We start from the raw sequence: 15,346 nt of genomic DNA on the forward strand, positions 1-15,346 counted from the left end.
AGCAGAAGAGAAGAGTTAAAACAGAAAGGAAGAGGGTAGAGAGAACTTTTTCTGCTTTTGCTCCTTCTTAATTGGATTCAGCTCAAACCAATATGTTAAAGAGACATATTTGGGGGTGACATATTCTGGTTTCCTTCACCAATAAGGATGTTTTTCAGTATTTTTGCATTTCTTACCATATAAACTTTACCATTCTAAGGAGTGGGTGTCATAAGATTTATGGCATCAAAAGCTTTTGGAAGGGAAAGCAGCCCTGGGTTCCTTAGGACTGGTAGACACCATATGTATACATGTACAGTTACACTTATGAATCCATTTTAAATATATACATGTGTACATACTTATGTTAAGCAACAAAATTCTTAATACCTTTATAGTCAGACAACTCCTGTATGTTTGGGTTAAAAGTGGTTAGCTGGGGGAAAGGGATGGTTAGGGAGTCTGGGATGGACACGTACACACTGCTATATTTAAAATGGATAACCAACAAGGACCTACTGTGTAGCAGAGGGAACTCTGCTCAATGTTATGTGGCAGCCTGGATGGAAGGGTAGTTTGTGGGAGAATGGATAGATGCATATATATGGTTGAGTCCCTTTGCTGTCCACCTGAAACTATCACAACACTGTTAATCAGCTATACTCCAAAGTAAAAAGTTTAATAAAAACAAACAAACAAACAAAAAGTGATTAGCCAATTGATTGTTTAAGGGACTTAAGGAACAAAGAGATAAAATGATCAAGTGAATTCCATTTGATGTCATAATTCCCCTGCCTCAGGGAGGGTTTTTAAAATCAGATCAGTTGTAGATTGGGCTTCCCTGGTGGCTCAGACAGTTAAGAATCCATCTGCAATGTGGGAGACCTGGGTTCGCCCCCTGGGTTGGGAAGATCCCTTGATCCCTGGGTTGGGAAGATCCCTTGGAGGAAGACATGACGACCCACTCCAGTATTCTTGCCTGGAGAAGCCCCACGGACAGAGAAGCATGGTGGGTTACAGTCCATGGGGTTGAAAAGGGTCGGACATAACTGAGCAACTAAGCACAGCACAGCACAGTATGTCTGCAGAGCAGAAGAGAAACAGGAGGTGACAGGGAAGGGAAGGAAGGCCAGGGAAGAGAGTGGGTTTTCAGAACAGAGAAACCTAAGTAGAGACCTATAACGGGTCACTAAGGATGCCAGCTTTTGTAATATTTTCTTAAAAAGAAGTTTAATTAGAAGCTTCTGCTTTATTGGATTTGTGGTCACTCCTCCCACAGCCTCAATGATCTCCTGAAATACAAGTCTGTCCATATTCCTACTCCCCTCACTGCTGCTGCTGCTGCTGCTGCTGCTAAGTCGCTTCAGTCGTGTCCGACTCTGTGCGACCCCATAGACGGCAGCCCACCAGGCTCCCCAGTGCCTGGGATTCTCCAGGCAAGAACACTGGAGTGGGTTGCCATTTCTTTCTCCAATGCATGAAAGTGAAAAGTGAAAGTGAAGTCGCTCAGTCGTGTCCAGCTCTTCGTGACCGCATGGACTGCAGTCCACCAGGCCCCTCCACCCATGGGAGTTTCCAGGCAAGAGTACTGGAGTGGGGTGCCATTGCCTACTCCAACTCCCCTCACTACCGAAACCAAAACCAAACAAATAAGTTTCTTAGTAGGGTTCAGGTGCTGCAGCCTCTTTTCTCACCTCTCCATTGTCCACCTTACAGTAGTGTGTTTTCTTGTCTGTCTTTATTTTAATGGTTCATTTATTTATTTGGTAGTTCTGCTTCCCAGGTGGCACAGTGGTAAAGAATCACCTGCCAATGCGAGAGAGGTAGATTCGATCCCTGAGGAAGATCCCAGGAAGAGGAAATGACAACCTCCTCCAGTATTTTTGCCTGGAAAATTCCATGGAGAGGAGCCTGACGGGCTACAGTCCAAAGGGCTGAAAAGAGAAATGACTGAACGACTAAGCACACACACTGCATGTGAAATCTCAATTCGCCCACCAGGGATTGAACCAAGTGACTTCTGCAGTGGAAGAGTGTAGTTCTAACCACTGGATTACCATGCAGTTCCTCTTGCATGCTTTTCCAATTCCAGAAAACCAGGTAGTCCGCAATCTATGTATTTTCTCCTGCTGTCTCCTTGAATTACAAATGTTAATCTCCCCTTTCTTTGTGTGAAGAGCAATCGTTTAAAAAACTGTAATAACTGTCAGGGAAAAGTCCTTGGTTCTTCATCTGAGCAGCAGCACCTGCCTCTCAACTCTACGCATATCTCTTATTTATTTTTTTAAAAAGATTATATTTGTTTGATATTCCATACAATGTATTTTATTTTGATATCAGTCGCCTAAACCCCATGAAACTATTTAAATCTTTGTATCCTGTCCCCTAGCAAAGTGTGACACTCAAGAAATGTTTATGTGGCTTAAGGGAACCCACGTTTGGTTACCAGTGACCCCGTGACGTCACATACCTTGGGCTCAGAATTCCTAAGCCGTATCTCAATATCACCGTGCTTGCAAGTGCCTCCGGAGCACAAATCCCTTTCGCAGGGTCTGAAATGCACTAAGTCACTATTTACCAGTCTTACGACATAGCTCCAAGCCTGGGCTAACCCTGATCCGTGAGAGAAACAGAAACTTAATTTCTAGGAAAGAAAAGCCCGCCTGGGGGTGGGAGGGACGAGGGAAGTAGAACTGTGGGCGTCACAGGCTCTGCCAGAGCTCAGTGCGGCCCCCCCACCCTCACTCCCGCAACCCCCAGCCTCCACACGCTCCGGGTTTCCAGGTGGACGGCACCCAGGTGGGTGCCACATCCATGTCCCATGGCCTGGAGAGCGTCACCCAACCGTTCTGCGCGGAGCCGTGCAGCCGGGCGGGACGCGGTAGATGTCACCACGCGGTGGTCACGCTCTCCTTGGCGACGCGCGGGCGGCGGGACCACGCAGAGGAAGCCGTCGGGGTTCGAGCCCCGGTACCCCGGAAACCCCGAGGGGAGAAGGCGGGGCGGGGAAGAGTCGATCCTTTTCTCCGGAGTTGCGCAAGGGGCAGGACGGCGCGGGTAGACTGGGACCGCCTGGGCGGGCATCCCCGCCGCGTCCCGCGCCGGGAGGCCGAACCAAAAGCGAAAGGAGCCGGGTCCCCCGCAGCCCCGGCGTCGCGTCCGCGGGGGGGTCGCCGCGCGCCGGGCAAGTCGGCGAGGGCCGCCGCTTTGTGACTTCACTGGTTTCGCAACAAGCCCGGGCCGCCCGCGCCCCACCCACCCCGGGCCGCTGCCTCGCCGCCAGCTGCCTCGCTCCGCTCTCCGCGCCCCCCCTCCCTCCGGAGCCGGGCCTGCCCCGCCGTCGCGGAGCCTCGGCTCAGCCCGGCCGCCCGCGGCTGTTCACCGCACGTGCGCCGCCCCCGCCTCCCGGCGGCGCGGAGCAGCCCGGCCACCAGCCCCGCGGCCCGGCTCCGCAGAGCGCAGCGCCCTCCCGGCGGTGGCGGCGCGATGCTGTGCTTTCTCCGGGGAATGGCCTTCGTCCCCTTCCTGCTGGTGACCTGGTCGTCCGCTGCCTTCATCATCTCCTACGTGGTCGCCGTGCTTTCCGGGCACGTCAACCCCTTTCTCCCCTACATCAGGTGAGGAGCCGGCAGAGTGAGGCTGGACGCGGGGCACCGCGCGGGAAGCGCTGCTGATGAGAAGGGGAGGTGTTCAGACCGCACTGGGCGTCCTGCCGGAAGATCGGGTGCCCACGTATAGACGAGGGTGCCCTCGGTGGTCCCGGGATGGACTAGGAGACGGGGCGTGCGAGCTGAGCAGTTCCGATTTTATCCCGACACTGAGCAGAGTGGCATCCTAAGAGGCTCAGGATAGACAGGAGAACTAGCAGACTGGGTACCGGGCAGACGCCTCTTGGGCGGTATTGAGACCAGAGTGGTCCTGATGGATGGCACTTGCTGAGTGTGTAAGAGGTAGTCGCCCAAGTCGCGTCCGACTCTTTGTGACCCTACGGACTGTAGCCCGCCTGGCTCCTCTGTCCATAGGATTCTCCAGGCAAGAATACTGGAGTGGGTTGCCATTCCCTTCTCCAGAGGATATTCCTGACCCAGGAATGGAAGCTGCATCTCCCAGGTAGAATCTTTACCATCTGAGCTACCAGGGAAGCCCTATGCTAAAGCAGCTCCTGGATTTCACTTCCTCTTCCCAAAATCCTCGAGAAGCGGCTGTCTGGCTCCTCTTTCTTGCGAGAAAACTAAGTTTAAGCAGATGTTGAAATACCATCAGTGTGACACTGATGTCACAGCTGGGAAACTGGAAGCAGAACTCACACCCAGATTAATCCCTATGCCAGAAGCACCACCGTGCTACCCTTGGGTCTTTGAGAGCGGCTCTCAGTTCTTTTGTGTGGAGCTGCCCAAGATCCCTTGGTCTTCAGATTGTCAATGATTAGTGACATCTCAGCTGTTGTTGCCATACAGTTTCATTTTTCATGAGTTTTTGCCTCTACTTTATTTTTTGGGGTGGGGGCACACTGCTGGGATCTTAATTTCCTCACCAGGGATTGACTCGTGCCCCAAAATTAGAAGTCACAGTCTGAACCACTGGACCACAGGGGAAGTTTGGCCTCTACCTTTATTGAGAGTCACTTTATCAGTGCCCAGGACACACGTCTGGATTTCCTGTGGCTCCCAGCTCTGTTCCTTGCCCGTGTTAATGGCATTCCTTAAACGTCAGAAAGATCCATCCTTATCCTAGTGGTGTATCCATCCTGTCTTACCCCTCTGGATCTGTATTGATTGGTGAGGGGTTTAGAAAATTGGTGAGACCTAAGGTTACTGCTTAATTATTGTAGGGATTGTAGAGATTACAGAAATTGCAGGGCCTCTTCCTCTTGCAGCAATGCCCTATATAGTCTTTTTAGTAGGCAACGAAGGCGAAATGAAGGTGGAGCAGGTGGGGACTAGAGTTTAAAGGTGCAAGGAAGCAAGCACAGAAGGATGCACAGAAGCCAGTCTGGAGTAACGGTCGGTTTGCTGACGCAAGATGACTTTCCCATCAGGCCTGCTGCCCCTGCAGAAACCTCGGCTTGGTTTCTCCTCGATAGTCTCTGTTTTCATTGTCTCGCTTCTCTTGATTCTGAAGTGGGATAGATCCGCTTAGACTGGTGTAAAAAGAAAGAGTTCTTTTCCCTGTAATGCTTTTTATTGAGAAAGTAGTAGCTTTGTTTGTCACCAGTTTGAAGGTCAGGGGCAGATAATGAAAGTGAAAGTCGCTTAGTCGTTTCTGACTCTTTGTGACCCCATGGACTATACAGTCCATGGAATTCTCCAGGCCAGAATACTGGAGTGGGTAGCCTTTCTCTTCTCCAGGGAGTCTTCCCAATCCCAGGGTCGAACCCAGGTCTCCTGCACTGCAGGCGGATTCTTTACCAGCTGAGCCACAAGGGAAGCCCAAGGATACTGGAGTGGGTAGCCTATCCCTTCTCCAGTGGATCTTCCTGACCCAGGAATCGAACCAGGGTTTCGTGTATTGCAGGTGGATTCTTTACAACTGAGCTATCAGGGAAGCTGGGGCAGATAGTATTTGGTATGAATTGGGTAGGTGATTGGACTTCCCTGGTGGCTCAGATGGTAAAGCGTCTGTCTACAATGAGAGAGACCTGGGTTCAACCCCTGGTTCGGGAAGATTCCCTGGAGAAGGAAATGGCAACCCACTCCAGTACTCTTGCCTAGAAAATCCCATGGACGGAGGAGCCTGGTGCAGGCTACAGTCCATGGGGTCACAAAGAGGTGGACACGACTGAGCGACTTCACTCTCACTTTCACTTGGGTAGGTGATCAGAGGCAGCATTTGAGTCTTTGTAGGGGTTTCTGAGGGCTCCCCAGGTGGATCAGTGGTAAAGAATTCACCTGCCAACGCAGGAGATGCAGGAGACATGGGTTCAATCCCTGGGTTGGGCAGATCCCCTGGAGAAGGAAGTGGCCACCCACTCCAGTATTCTTGCCTGGAAATCCCATAGACAAAGGAGCCTGGCGGGCTACAGTCCATGGCATTGCAAAGAGTCAGACATGACTGAGCAACTGAGCATGTGAGCACAAGAGTCTGATATGGTAGTGATTACTACCATGTCCAGGTGAGATATTAGATGTGCAGAAAAGGGGAAACAGCTGACAGGACCAACCTGTTGTGAGATGCTCAAATCATAGACGTTCCAAGGAAGAAATTTTAAATTTAGCAAGGAAAGAAAACTTTCAGGAGAAAGCAGAATTATAGAAGAAAAAGGTACAAGATTGTTCTCTTGTTGCCTGGAGCCTTCAGCCTACAAGCACGTGATTGCTTGCCTAAGTGTGCCTGGGGCCTTTAGGTTGTTTGCTCTTTGTGCCTACAGGAGTGGCTAGAGCACTGGATTACCTCTGCCCCTCCTAGAAAACCTGTCTTTGAGGCCAGGGCAAGGGCAAGATTAGAAGGGCAAGGACAAGATGGGATTAATTCCTAATTTATCTTGTTGGCCTAGACCTTAGGTGGTAAAGAAGTCACCTACCAATGCAGGAGACACAGGAGACGAGGGTTCGATCCCTGGGTTGGGAAGATCCCCTGAAGAAGGAAATGGCAGCCCGCTCCAGTATTCTTGCCTGGAAAATCCCATGGACAGAGGAGCCTGGCAGGCTGCAGTCTATGGGGTCGCAGAGTCAGTCACGACTGAGCCTGCCCAGCAACTTAACTGTCTAACTCATCTCTGCCCTCAAAGAAGCCTCCAATTCTGGCTGTCGTCTACCAGAATGCTCTACCTCCAGATTATCACAGGCTTTCGTCCTTATCTCCTTCTTTGTTCGAATATTATCTCTGTGAGGCCTGCTCTGATGGCCCACAGGGCTCCTTATCCCCTGGCCTCAATCCGGTCTTGTTTACCACAGCACCTATTACCTTCTAACAAATGATATGATTTGCTTATTTAGTATGTTGATCCTGTAAGATCCATGAAGGCTCCTGATATTTGTTGAGTTTTCTTGATATTTCTTGGGTGTTTATCTGTGAGTCTTGTTTCTCTTTCCTCCAGGGTGGGGCAGAGCCCTTTAGGGAAGGCTTGATAGGCCCTTGGTGGTGGGTCACTGATTTGGACATATTTAGGGTGAGCACCCAATACTTTGGCCACTTGAGGCAAAGAGCCAACTAATTGGAAAAGACCCTGATGCTGGGAAAGATTGAGGGCAGGAGAAGAAGGGGATGACAGAGGAAGAGGTGGTTGATAGTGTTATGCCCAAGTCGCGAAATCTCCCAATGACCACCAGGGAGCCGATATCCGAAGCAAAAGGAAGAGAGTTTTTATTAACAAGCTCGAGCTGGGGCTTCCACCGTTTTACCGACATAGCAGCTATAGGGAGGAGCCCCGGGTTTTGGATTACATTGCTTATATAGGGAGTGTTCATGAAAAAAAGAATTTCTAGGTAGGGGGACGTCTGATTGGTCACTTTATTTCGAAGGGTTGTGTGTTGGTTTTTGATTGGTCCCTATTACGTAGGTAGACCACAAGTTCCTGAACGCTAAGTCAGGAGATTCTGGTCTGGGGTCCGATTGGCTCGTGGGTGGTCGGGTGAGGTCAGGGGATTTCCAAAGGCTCTTTTCCCGGAACCTTACAAAATGGAGTTTTTCTGTTAACAAAATGGAGTAGCTTAGGTTCTTCAATAGCATCACAGACTCAATGAAGGTGAGTTTGAGCAAACTCCAGGAGATAGTGAAGGACAGGGAAGCCTGGCATGCTGCCGTCCATGGGGTCGTAAAGAGTCGGACACAATTTAGGAACTGAACAATGACCCTTTTATGTGAAGTCATTGTTCAGTCAATCTGATCTTCTGATGTTTTTAAACAACACTGAACACTTTAAATAAAAGCCATTGCATTTTACAATTTTACTTATCTTCCAGTTTTATTGAGATACAGTTAACATACAGTGGTGAATAAGCTTAAGGTGTAGAGTATCATGATTTAACTTGTGTACCTCATGCAATGATCATCACAATAATTTTAGTGAGTACCTATCATCTCATATAGATAGAAAATAAAAGAAAAAATATTTTTTTCCATGTGATGAAAACCCTTACGATTTACTCTCTTAACATACAGCAGTGTTCATTATATTACGCATGTTGTACTTTACTTCCCTAGCACTTCCTTATCTTATAGCTGGAAGTGTGTGCCTTTTGGCTTGTTGTTGTTCAATCGCTCAGTAGTGTCTGACTCTTTGCAACCCCATGGACTGCAGCACGCCAGGCTTCCCTTTTGGCTACCTTCATGTTATTCCTCCCCGCAGCCCCACCTCTGGAAACTTCAGATCTATTGTTTGTTTTGAAGTGTAATTGACCTATAACAGTTCCTTAGTTCCTGGTGTGCAACATAGCAATCTCTGTACATTACGAAACGATCACCGCTAGCCATTGCATTTTAATGTTACTTGTTTACTTTTGGCTATGGTGGGTCTTTGTTGCTGCCCTGGCTTTTCTCTGGTTGAGTTGAGCAGGGACTACTTTTCATTGCAGTGTGCGGGCTTCTCCGTGCAGTGGCTTCTTTTGTTGAGGAGCACAGGTTCTAGGGCGTGCTGATTTTAGTAGTTTGCAGCACATGGGCTCAATAGTTGGAGTTCCTGGCTCAGTAGTTGTGGTGCACGGGCTTTGTTGCTCCACAGCAGGTGGTATCTTCCCAGATCAGGGATCAAACCCGAGTCTCCTTCATTGGCAGGCAGATTCTTTACCACTGAGCCACTGGGGAAGCCCTAGCCAATGCATTTTAAATAAGATCCAGAACTGTAGAAGGACTTCTTTCCAGTAAAATAATCAAATTCAGCTTTCTTATCAGACATTTTCTGATAACATTGTTATTCTTCAATATATTGGACAAATGGAAATATACTCAACCTCATGAATGGAATAAAAATTAAAATCTACTGGATTGGCAGAAACCAAAATGTTTGATAACACATTCTACTGTCGAGATTTTGGGACAACAGGCTCCCGTACATCGCTGGTGGGAATGTAAAATGATTCAGTCTCTGTGGAAGGACTTAAGCACTAGTTATCAAAATGACACAAATACAATATCTATAGTATTATTAACGGCTTTTAATAACAAAGGGTTGGAAACAATACAAGTGTCCATCAGTAGAGGACTGGCTAAGTAAGTATGATTTACCTAAGAATACCTCAAACAAAAGCTCTCTACACATGGAATGCGCTCTTTCAAATTTCCATTACATTGTTACATGGAAAAAAGCAAGACTTAGAACCAAATAGCTACCATGGTAAAGATGGTGAGGGAGAAATAATATACATTTGTATTAGCTTGCATGAAGAAACTAATAAAAGTGATTTATCTATGTAGGATTGAAGGAGGTGGTCATGACCACATGGTCACTGAGACCTTAGCTGATGGAAATAAAAGGGTAGGAATAAGACTTGCCTTGCCATACTTAAAAAAAAAGAATGTTTTAATTTTAAGATAACTGTCATTTTACATCCAGATATAAAAAATATTAAAGATCCCATGTGTCTTTTTTAATTGGAGGATAGTTGCTTACTATGTTGTGTTAGTTTCTGCATACAACAATGTGAGTCAGCCATAAGTATGCATGTATATGTTCCCTCATGAGCCTCCCTCCCATTCACACCCCCTACCCCCTCGATGGACGTGAGTCTGAGTGAACTCCGGGAGTTGGTGATGGACAGGGAGGCCTGGCGTGCTGCAATTCATGGGGTCGCAAAAAGCGACTGAGCCACTGAACTGAACTGAACTGAATCCCCTGTAGGTCATCCTCATGTATCTTTTTACCCAGTTTCTCCCAAAGGTAACATCTTCTAAACTTGGCATACCTTTTTAGATGAATTTATTTTTTAGCCAAATGAATGTTTCCTATCAGAAAATTAAATTAGAAGCATGGGGATTAAAACAGTCACCAAATTCAACAAGTAGTTTCTGTACTGCGTGCGTGCTAAGTTGCTTCGGTTGTGTCCCACTCTGCGACCCTATGGACTGTAGCCCGCCAGGCTTCTCTGTCCACGGGATTCTCCTGGCAAGTGGAGAATTGGAGTGGGTTGCTGTTTCCTCCTCCAGGGAATCTTCTCAACACAGGCATACCTCTCCTGCATTGGCAGGCAGATTCCTTACCACTAGCGCCACCTGAGAAGCCCATTAATGCAGGGATGTGAAAACCAAAGACAAATAAAAATCAACCTCAAAGAATTTGTTTAGATTTTTACAAGGCCACACCCATATTCTTAAGTACAATCATGCTTAGTTTGTTATAGTTTCTTACATTTCTTCTCCTACCAAATCCCTCAGGCTATTTTCAGTCACCTTTATCCCAGCTGATAAGCCTTTCCCTTTTTATACCTTCTGCTTTGGCCCGTGTCTTCTACTTCCAGAGCATTCTGTGGCCCTTTAGTTTTAAATTTTTGCCATTTCTGCATCCTGATTGCTTTTCATTGGCCTAGTCTCACGTTTTGTGCAATTACTGTTTGCTGGGTGGCTTGTGTATGCATGTTAGTCACTCAGTCGTGTCCAACTCTTTGCAACCATGGACTGTAGCCCATCAGGCTCCTCTGTCCATGGGATTCTCCAGGCAAGGATACTGGAGTGGGTAGCCATTCCCTTCTCCAGGGGGTCTTCCCAACCCAGGGATTGAACCTGGGTCTCCTGCACTGCAGGCAGATTCCTCACCACTATGCCACCTGGGTGGCTTGTGGTGAAAGGTTGCTGCTGACCCACGAAACACGCCGGGATTCTTGGCCTCCGAAGGAGAAGAATTCAATCTGGGGCCAGAGACAAGGCTTGATTGCTCAGAGCTTTTGTGTAATCAAGTTTTATTAGAGTATAAAGGAGATAGAGAAAGCTTCTGACATTGGCATCAGAAACGGGCAGAAAGAGTACCCCCCTGCTAGTCTTCAGCTGGATGTTATATAGTCACTAGCAGTCTGTTAATGAATGAAAGGAATGTCTTAAAACTCAGAATGGCACCAGGCCCCTCACCCATAAGATGCATTTTGGGATAATCTTGACATCAGACGATTCATCCGGGGCCATAAAACGATAGACTTGAATCTTGTAGAAGGGCAGATTACCATACAAATAGTTTTATTTACATAGATTAGGGGAACAAATTCTGAGTTTAGCATAATGGTTTGTCGAGTAGGTTCTGAGCCATTTGGCGGAAACCAACTTGAAGACAGAGTCTAGGGTAAATGCTTAGTACATGAACATAGCTTAAGACGAATATTTCCATAAGAAAAATGCGTTGGTTAACTCAAGGTTTGAGAATAATTAACTTAAGGTGAAACCAGGTGTCATTATGGCAACACAGTATTTTAAGAGAAACCTCCTTTTAAATTTGTATAGAGAAGGGGAAAAAATACCACTAGTTTGTTTCCTCCTGCCGCTTAAGCGAGATAAAAATGTCTGACACTTGTAGCCTATTTCCTCTGTTTGGAGATCCCTGGCCTTCCTGCCTGTTACCCTGTCAGTGGTCTTTGGCTATTCCCATTGTTCCTCCTCATGACCACACACCCTGCCTAGTGAGTGATGGCAGAAACCTGGGATCACCGAGGATTAAGCCAAAAGGGAGGCCAAATCACATAGCGAACAAAGTAAAAGAGGTTGGGTCTTTAACTCCAAAACTGGATCTAAAAATTATCCTTATTTAGTTAATAATCACAAAATTTAGGTTTTATATATATAATCATAACTATGTGCTAATAATGCTTATAAGGAACAAAATCCGTTTCTAATGGATAAACCAGAATGAAAAGATAAAGCTCCTACAGGAGCAAAAGATAAAGTTCCTGTAATGAATAGATGGGGAAACAATGGAAACTATGACAGACTTTATTTTGGGGGGCTCCAGAATCACTGCAGATGGTGATTGCAGCCATAGAATTAAGAGACGCTTGCTCCTTGGAAGAAAAGCTATGACAAACCTAGATAGCTTATTAAAAAGCAGAGACATTACTTTGGCAACAAAGTCAACTGAAACACGTAGTAGGTGATTAGTATATACTGTGATTGCTAAGATCATTTACAGCACGAGGGTCTGTATTATTAGTCTTCTCAGCCTCTCTTCAACTGTTAGCTCATTCTGCCAGTGTTCATTGTTCATTAACTTTGACTGTGATTCCAGTTGTTCTCCAAGATCATTTCTGCGGACTTCATGAAAGTTTCCATATTTTACACCCTCACTTTGTAGTGCTATTTGTGAATATTTACAACACTTGATAACCATACTGAGAGGTAACATAGTGTGCTAAGTAAGGGAACAACTTTGGAGTAGATACCTTTGATTTGAATACACCTCTGCCATGCACACCAGCTGTTGGAGTTTGCACAATTCATTTGACTTTCTTTGCTTCTCTGTGGGTTAATAATAGCACCTGCCTGATGCATGAACATGTGAACTCACTTAGAACTCGTCAGTGCCCTGGTCAAGAACATAAGTTCTCTGTTGGTGTTTGCTATTAGTCATATCAAGGGACCAGTCTACATCGGTCTGGATAGATGCCAGTGTTAAGTGGGAAAAGACGTTTGGTTGAGGTGAGGGCTAATTTTATAACCCCTCAGTTTGTGAATATAGTAGTAGCTTTCTTAACCAACCTCGACTTAATCAACTTGCTCTCCTAACTGGTAAACTCATTCTCTGAAACACACAGTGACGGAAGCTGGGGGTCCCTGGAAGCCTCTCCCAGCAGTGGCCTCTCTCAGGGCTGCCCACTCTCTTCTCTCATCTACTTCTTTGTCCACCTGTTAAATGCCAGCTGTGTTGGTTCCCAAATGAGTTTATGCCAGTTGTGTTTTCTCTACTGTGATTGTGTGATTTAAAATCAATGTACAGGAACTGTTGGTCTGCGAATGCAAAAAGATAGTTGTCATTTCTAAGGGAACTCAGTTGAATGCTTTGGAAAGATTCCAAAGAGACAAGTTGTCAAAAATTGCAGTCCATTTAGTAGTGTTTATGACAAGTGTAAAGATGTACAGAACCTGATGAAAAACTAGAAGGATTCGGTGCTGTAACTGCTTCAAAAGTGTTTTTAAGATTTCCCTTCACTGTAAAGACACTGAAACTGGAAATGAGATCATCCACAGCACACGTGCTGTGTACGCCAGGAGGACACATAGTGGGCTCATGTAACACATGTTACAGCCTTGACCAGTGCCCGTACGCAGGCGAATGAATGTATGGACAGTTGTATATTTGTGGTGTGTACATATTCATATGATTTTTATTTATTGTTTTTAGTTGAAATATAGTTGATTTACAATGTTTTGTTAGTTTCAGTTGCATAGCAAAGTGATTCAATTATGTATATACATATTCTTTTTCAAATTCTTTTCCATTACAGGTTATTATTAAAAGATATTGAATATAGTTCCCTGCGCCATACATAGATCCTTGTTATATATCTATTTTATATATATTAGTGTGTATCTGTTTATCCCAAACTCCTGATTTACTTCCCACCCCACTCCTGCCATATCCATGTAGTTTTTGATGGCTTCCTGCTTAAACCAGGTTTTTTGATTATTGTGGTTTAGTCACTAAGTCGTGTCTGACTCTTGTGATCCCATGGACTGTGTATAGCCTGTCAGGCTCCTCTATCCATGGGATTCTCCAGGCAAGAATACTGGAGTGGGTTGCCATTTCCTTCTCCAGGGGATCTTCCCAACCCAGGAATCGAACTCAGGTATCCTGCATTGCAGGTAGATTCTTTGCTGACTGAGCTACAAGGGAAGTCCCAAGTTTTTGATTCTTAACTACAGTGAATTTCAGGCAATGGTGACTTTTGCTTCCTTGTTCAGCTGCAACAATGGGACTTGAAATAATAAATAATAGGATAATGAGGTCTCTGTGTATATAGTCAGAGAAGGAAATGGCAACCCACTCCAGTATTCTTGCCTAGAGAATCCTGTGGACAGAGGAGCCTGGTGGGCTGCTGTCCATAGGGTCACATAGAGTCGGACACGACTGAAGCGACTTAGTATGCATGCATGCATTGGAGAAGGAAATGGCAACCCACTCCAGGATTTTTGCCTGGAGAATCCTAGGGATGGAGGAGCCCGGTGGGCTGCCGTCTATGGGTCACCCAGAGTCGGACACAACTGAAGTGACTTAGCTATAGCTGTAGCTGTATACAGTCACATTCAGTTCAGTTCAGTTCAGTCGCTCAGTCGTGTCTGACTCTTTGCGACCCCATGAATCGCAGCACGCCAGGCCTCCCTGTTCATCACCATCTCCCGGAGTTCACTCAGACTCACCTCCATTGAGTCCGTGATGCCATCCAGCCATCTCATCCTCGGTCGTCCCCTTCTCCTCCTGCCCCCAATCCTTCCCAGCATCAGAGTTTTTTCCAGTGAGTCAACTCTTCTCATGAGGTGGCCAAAGTACTGGAGCTTCAGCTTTGGCATCATTCCTTCCAAAGAAATCCCAGGGTTGATCTCCTTCAGAATGGACTGGTTGGATCTCCTTGCAGTCCAAGGGACTCTCAAGAGTCACATATTCTGACATTACTTAATGACATTTCAGCCTTTACACTGCAATAAGGAAATGGAAGATCTAAACTTCCACACCTCGTAGTGTTGTTTGGCTTCTGAGTCAACTATCAGTTCAGTTCAGTCACTCAGTCGTGTCCGACTCTTTGCAACCCCATGAATTTCAGCATGCCAGGCCTCCCTGTCCATCACCAACTCCCAGAGTTCACTCAAATTCATGTCCATTGAGTTGGTAATGCCATCCAGCCATCTCATCCTCTGTCATCCCCTTCTCCTCCTGCCCCCAATCCTCCCAGCATCAGAGTCTTTTCCAATGAGTCAACTCTTCACATGAGGTGGCCAAAGTACTGGAGTTTCAGCTTTGGCATCATTCCTTCCAAAGAACACCCAGGGCTGATCTCCTTTAGAATGGACTGGTTGGATCACCTTGCAGTCCAAGGGACTCTCAAGAGTCTTCTCCAACACCACAGTTCAAATGCATCAATTCTTTGGTGCTCAGCTTTCTTCACAGTCCAATGCTCACATCCATTCATGACTACTGGAAAAACCATAGCCTTGACTAGACAGACCTTTGTTGGCAAAGTAATGTCTCTGCTTTAAATATGCTCTCTAGGTTGGTCATAACTTTCCTTCCAAGGGATAAGTGTCTTTTAGTTTCATGGCTGCAATCACCATCTGCAGTGATTTTGGAGCCCAAAAAAATAAAGTCTGACACTGTTTCCACTGTTTCCCCATCTATTTGCCATGAAGTGATGGGACTGGATACCATGATCTTAGTTTTTTGAATGTTGAGCTTTAAGCCAACTTTTTCACTCTCCTCTTTCACTTTCATGAAGAGGCTTTTTAGTTCCTGTTCACTTTCTGC

General features: G+C 46.3%; 1 protein-coding gene across 1 annotated transcript in view; it reads left to right on the forward strand.

The window, feature by feature from the left end:
- The first annotated feature begins 3,465 nt into the window (after window positions 1-3,465).
- The window catches only part of DRAM1 (DNA damage regulated autophagy modulator 1), a 40,684-nt gene continuing 28,803 nt past the window's right edge, over window positions 3,466-15,346 (forward strand). The window contains exon 1 of the mRNA XM_052640212.1: window positions 3,466-3,596. Coding sequence (XP_052496172.1) covers window positions 3,466-3,596 — 131 coding nt within the window. The remainder of the gene's footprint in view (window positions 3,597-15,346) is intronic.

The sequence above is a fragment of the Budorcas taxicolor genome, chromosome 5, assembly GCF_023091745.1.
Source record: "Budorcas taxicolor isolate Tak-1 chromosome 5, Takin1.1, whole genome shotgun sequence".
In the NCBI taxonomy this organism is placed as follows: Eukaryota; Metazoa; Chordata; class Mammalia; order Artiodactyla; family Bovidae; genus Budorcas; species Budorcas taxicolor.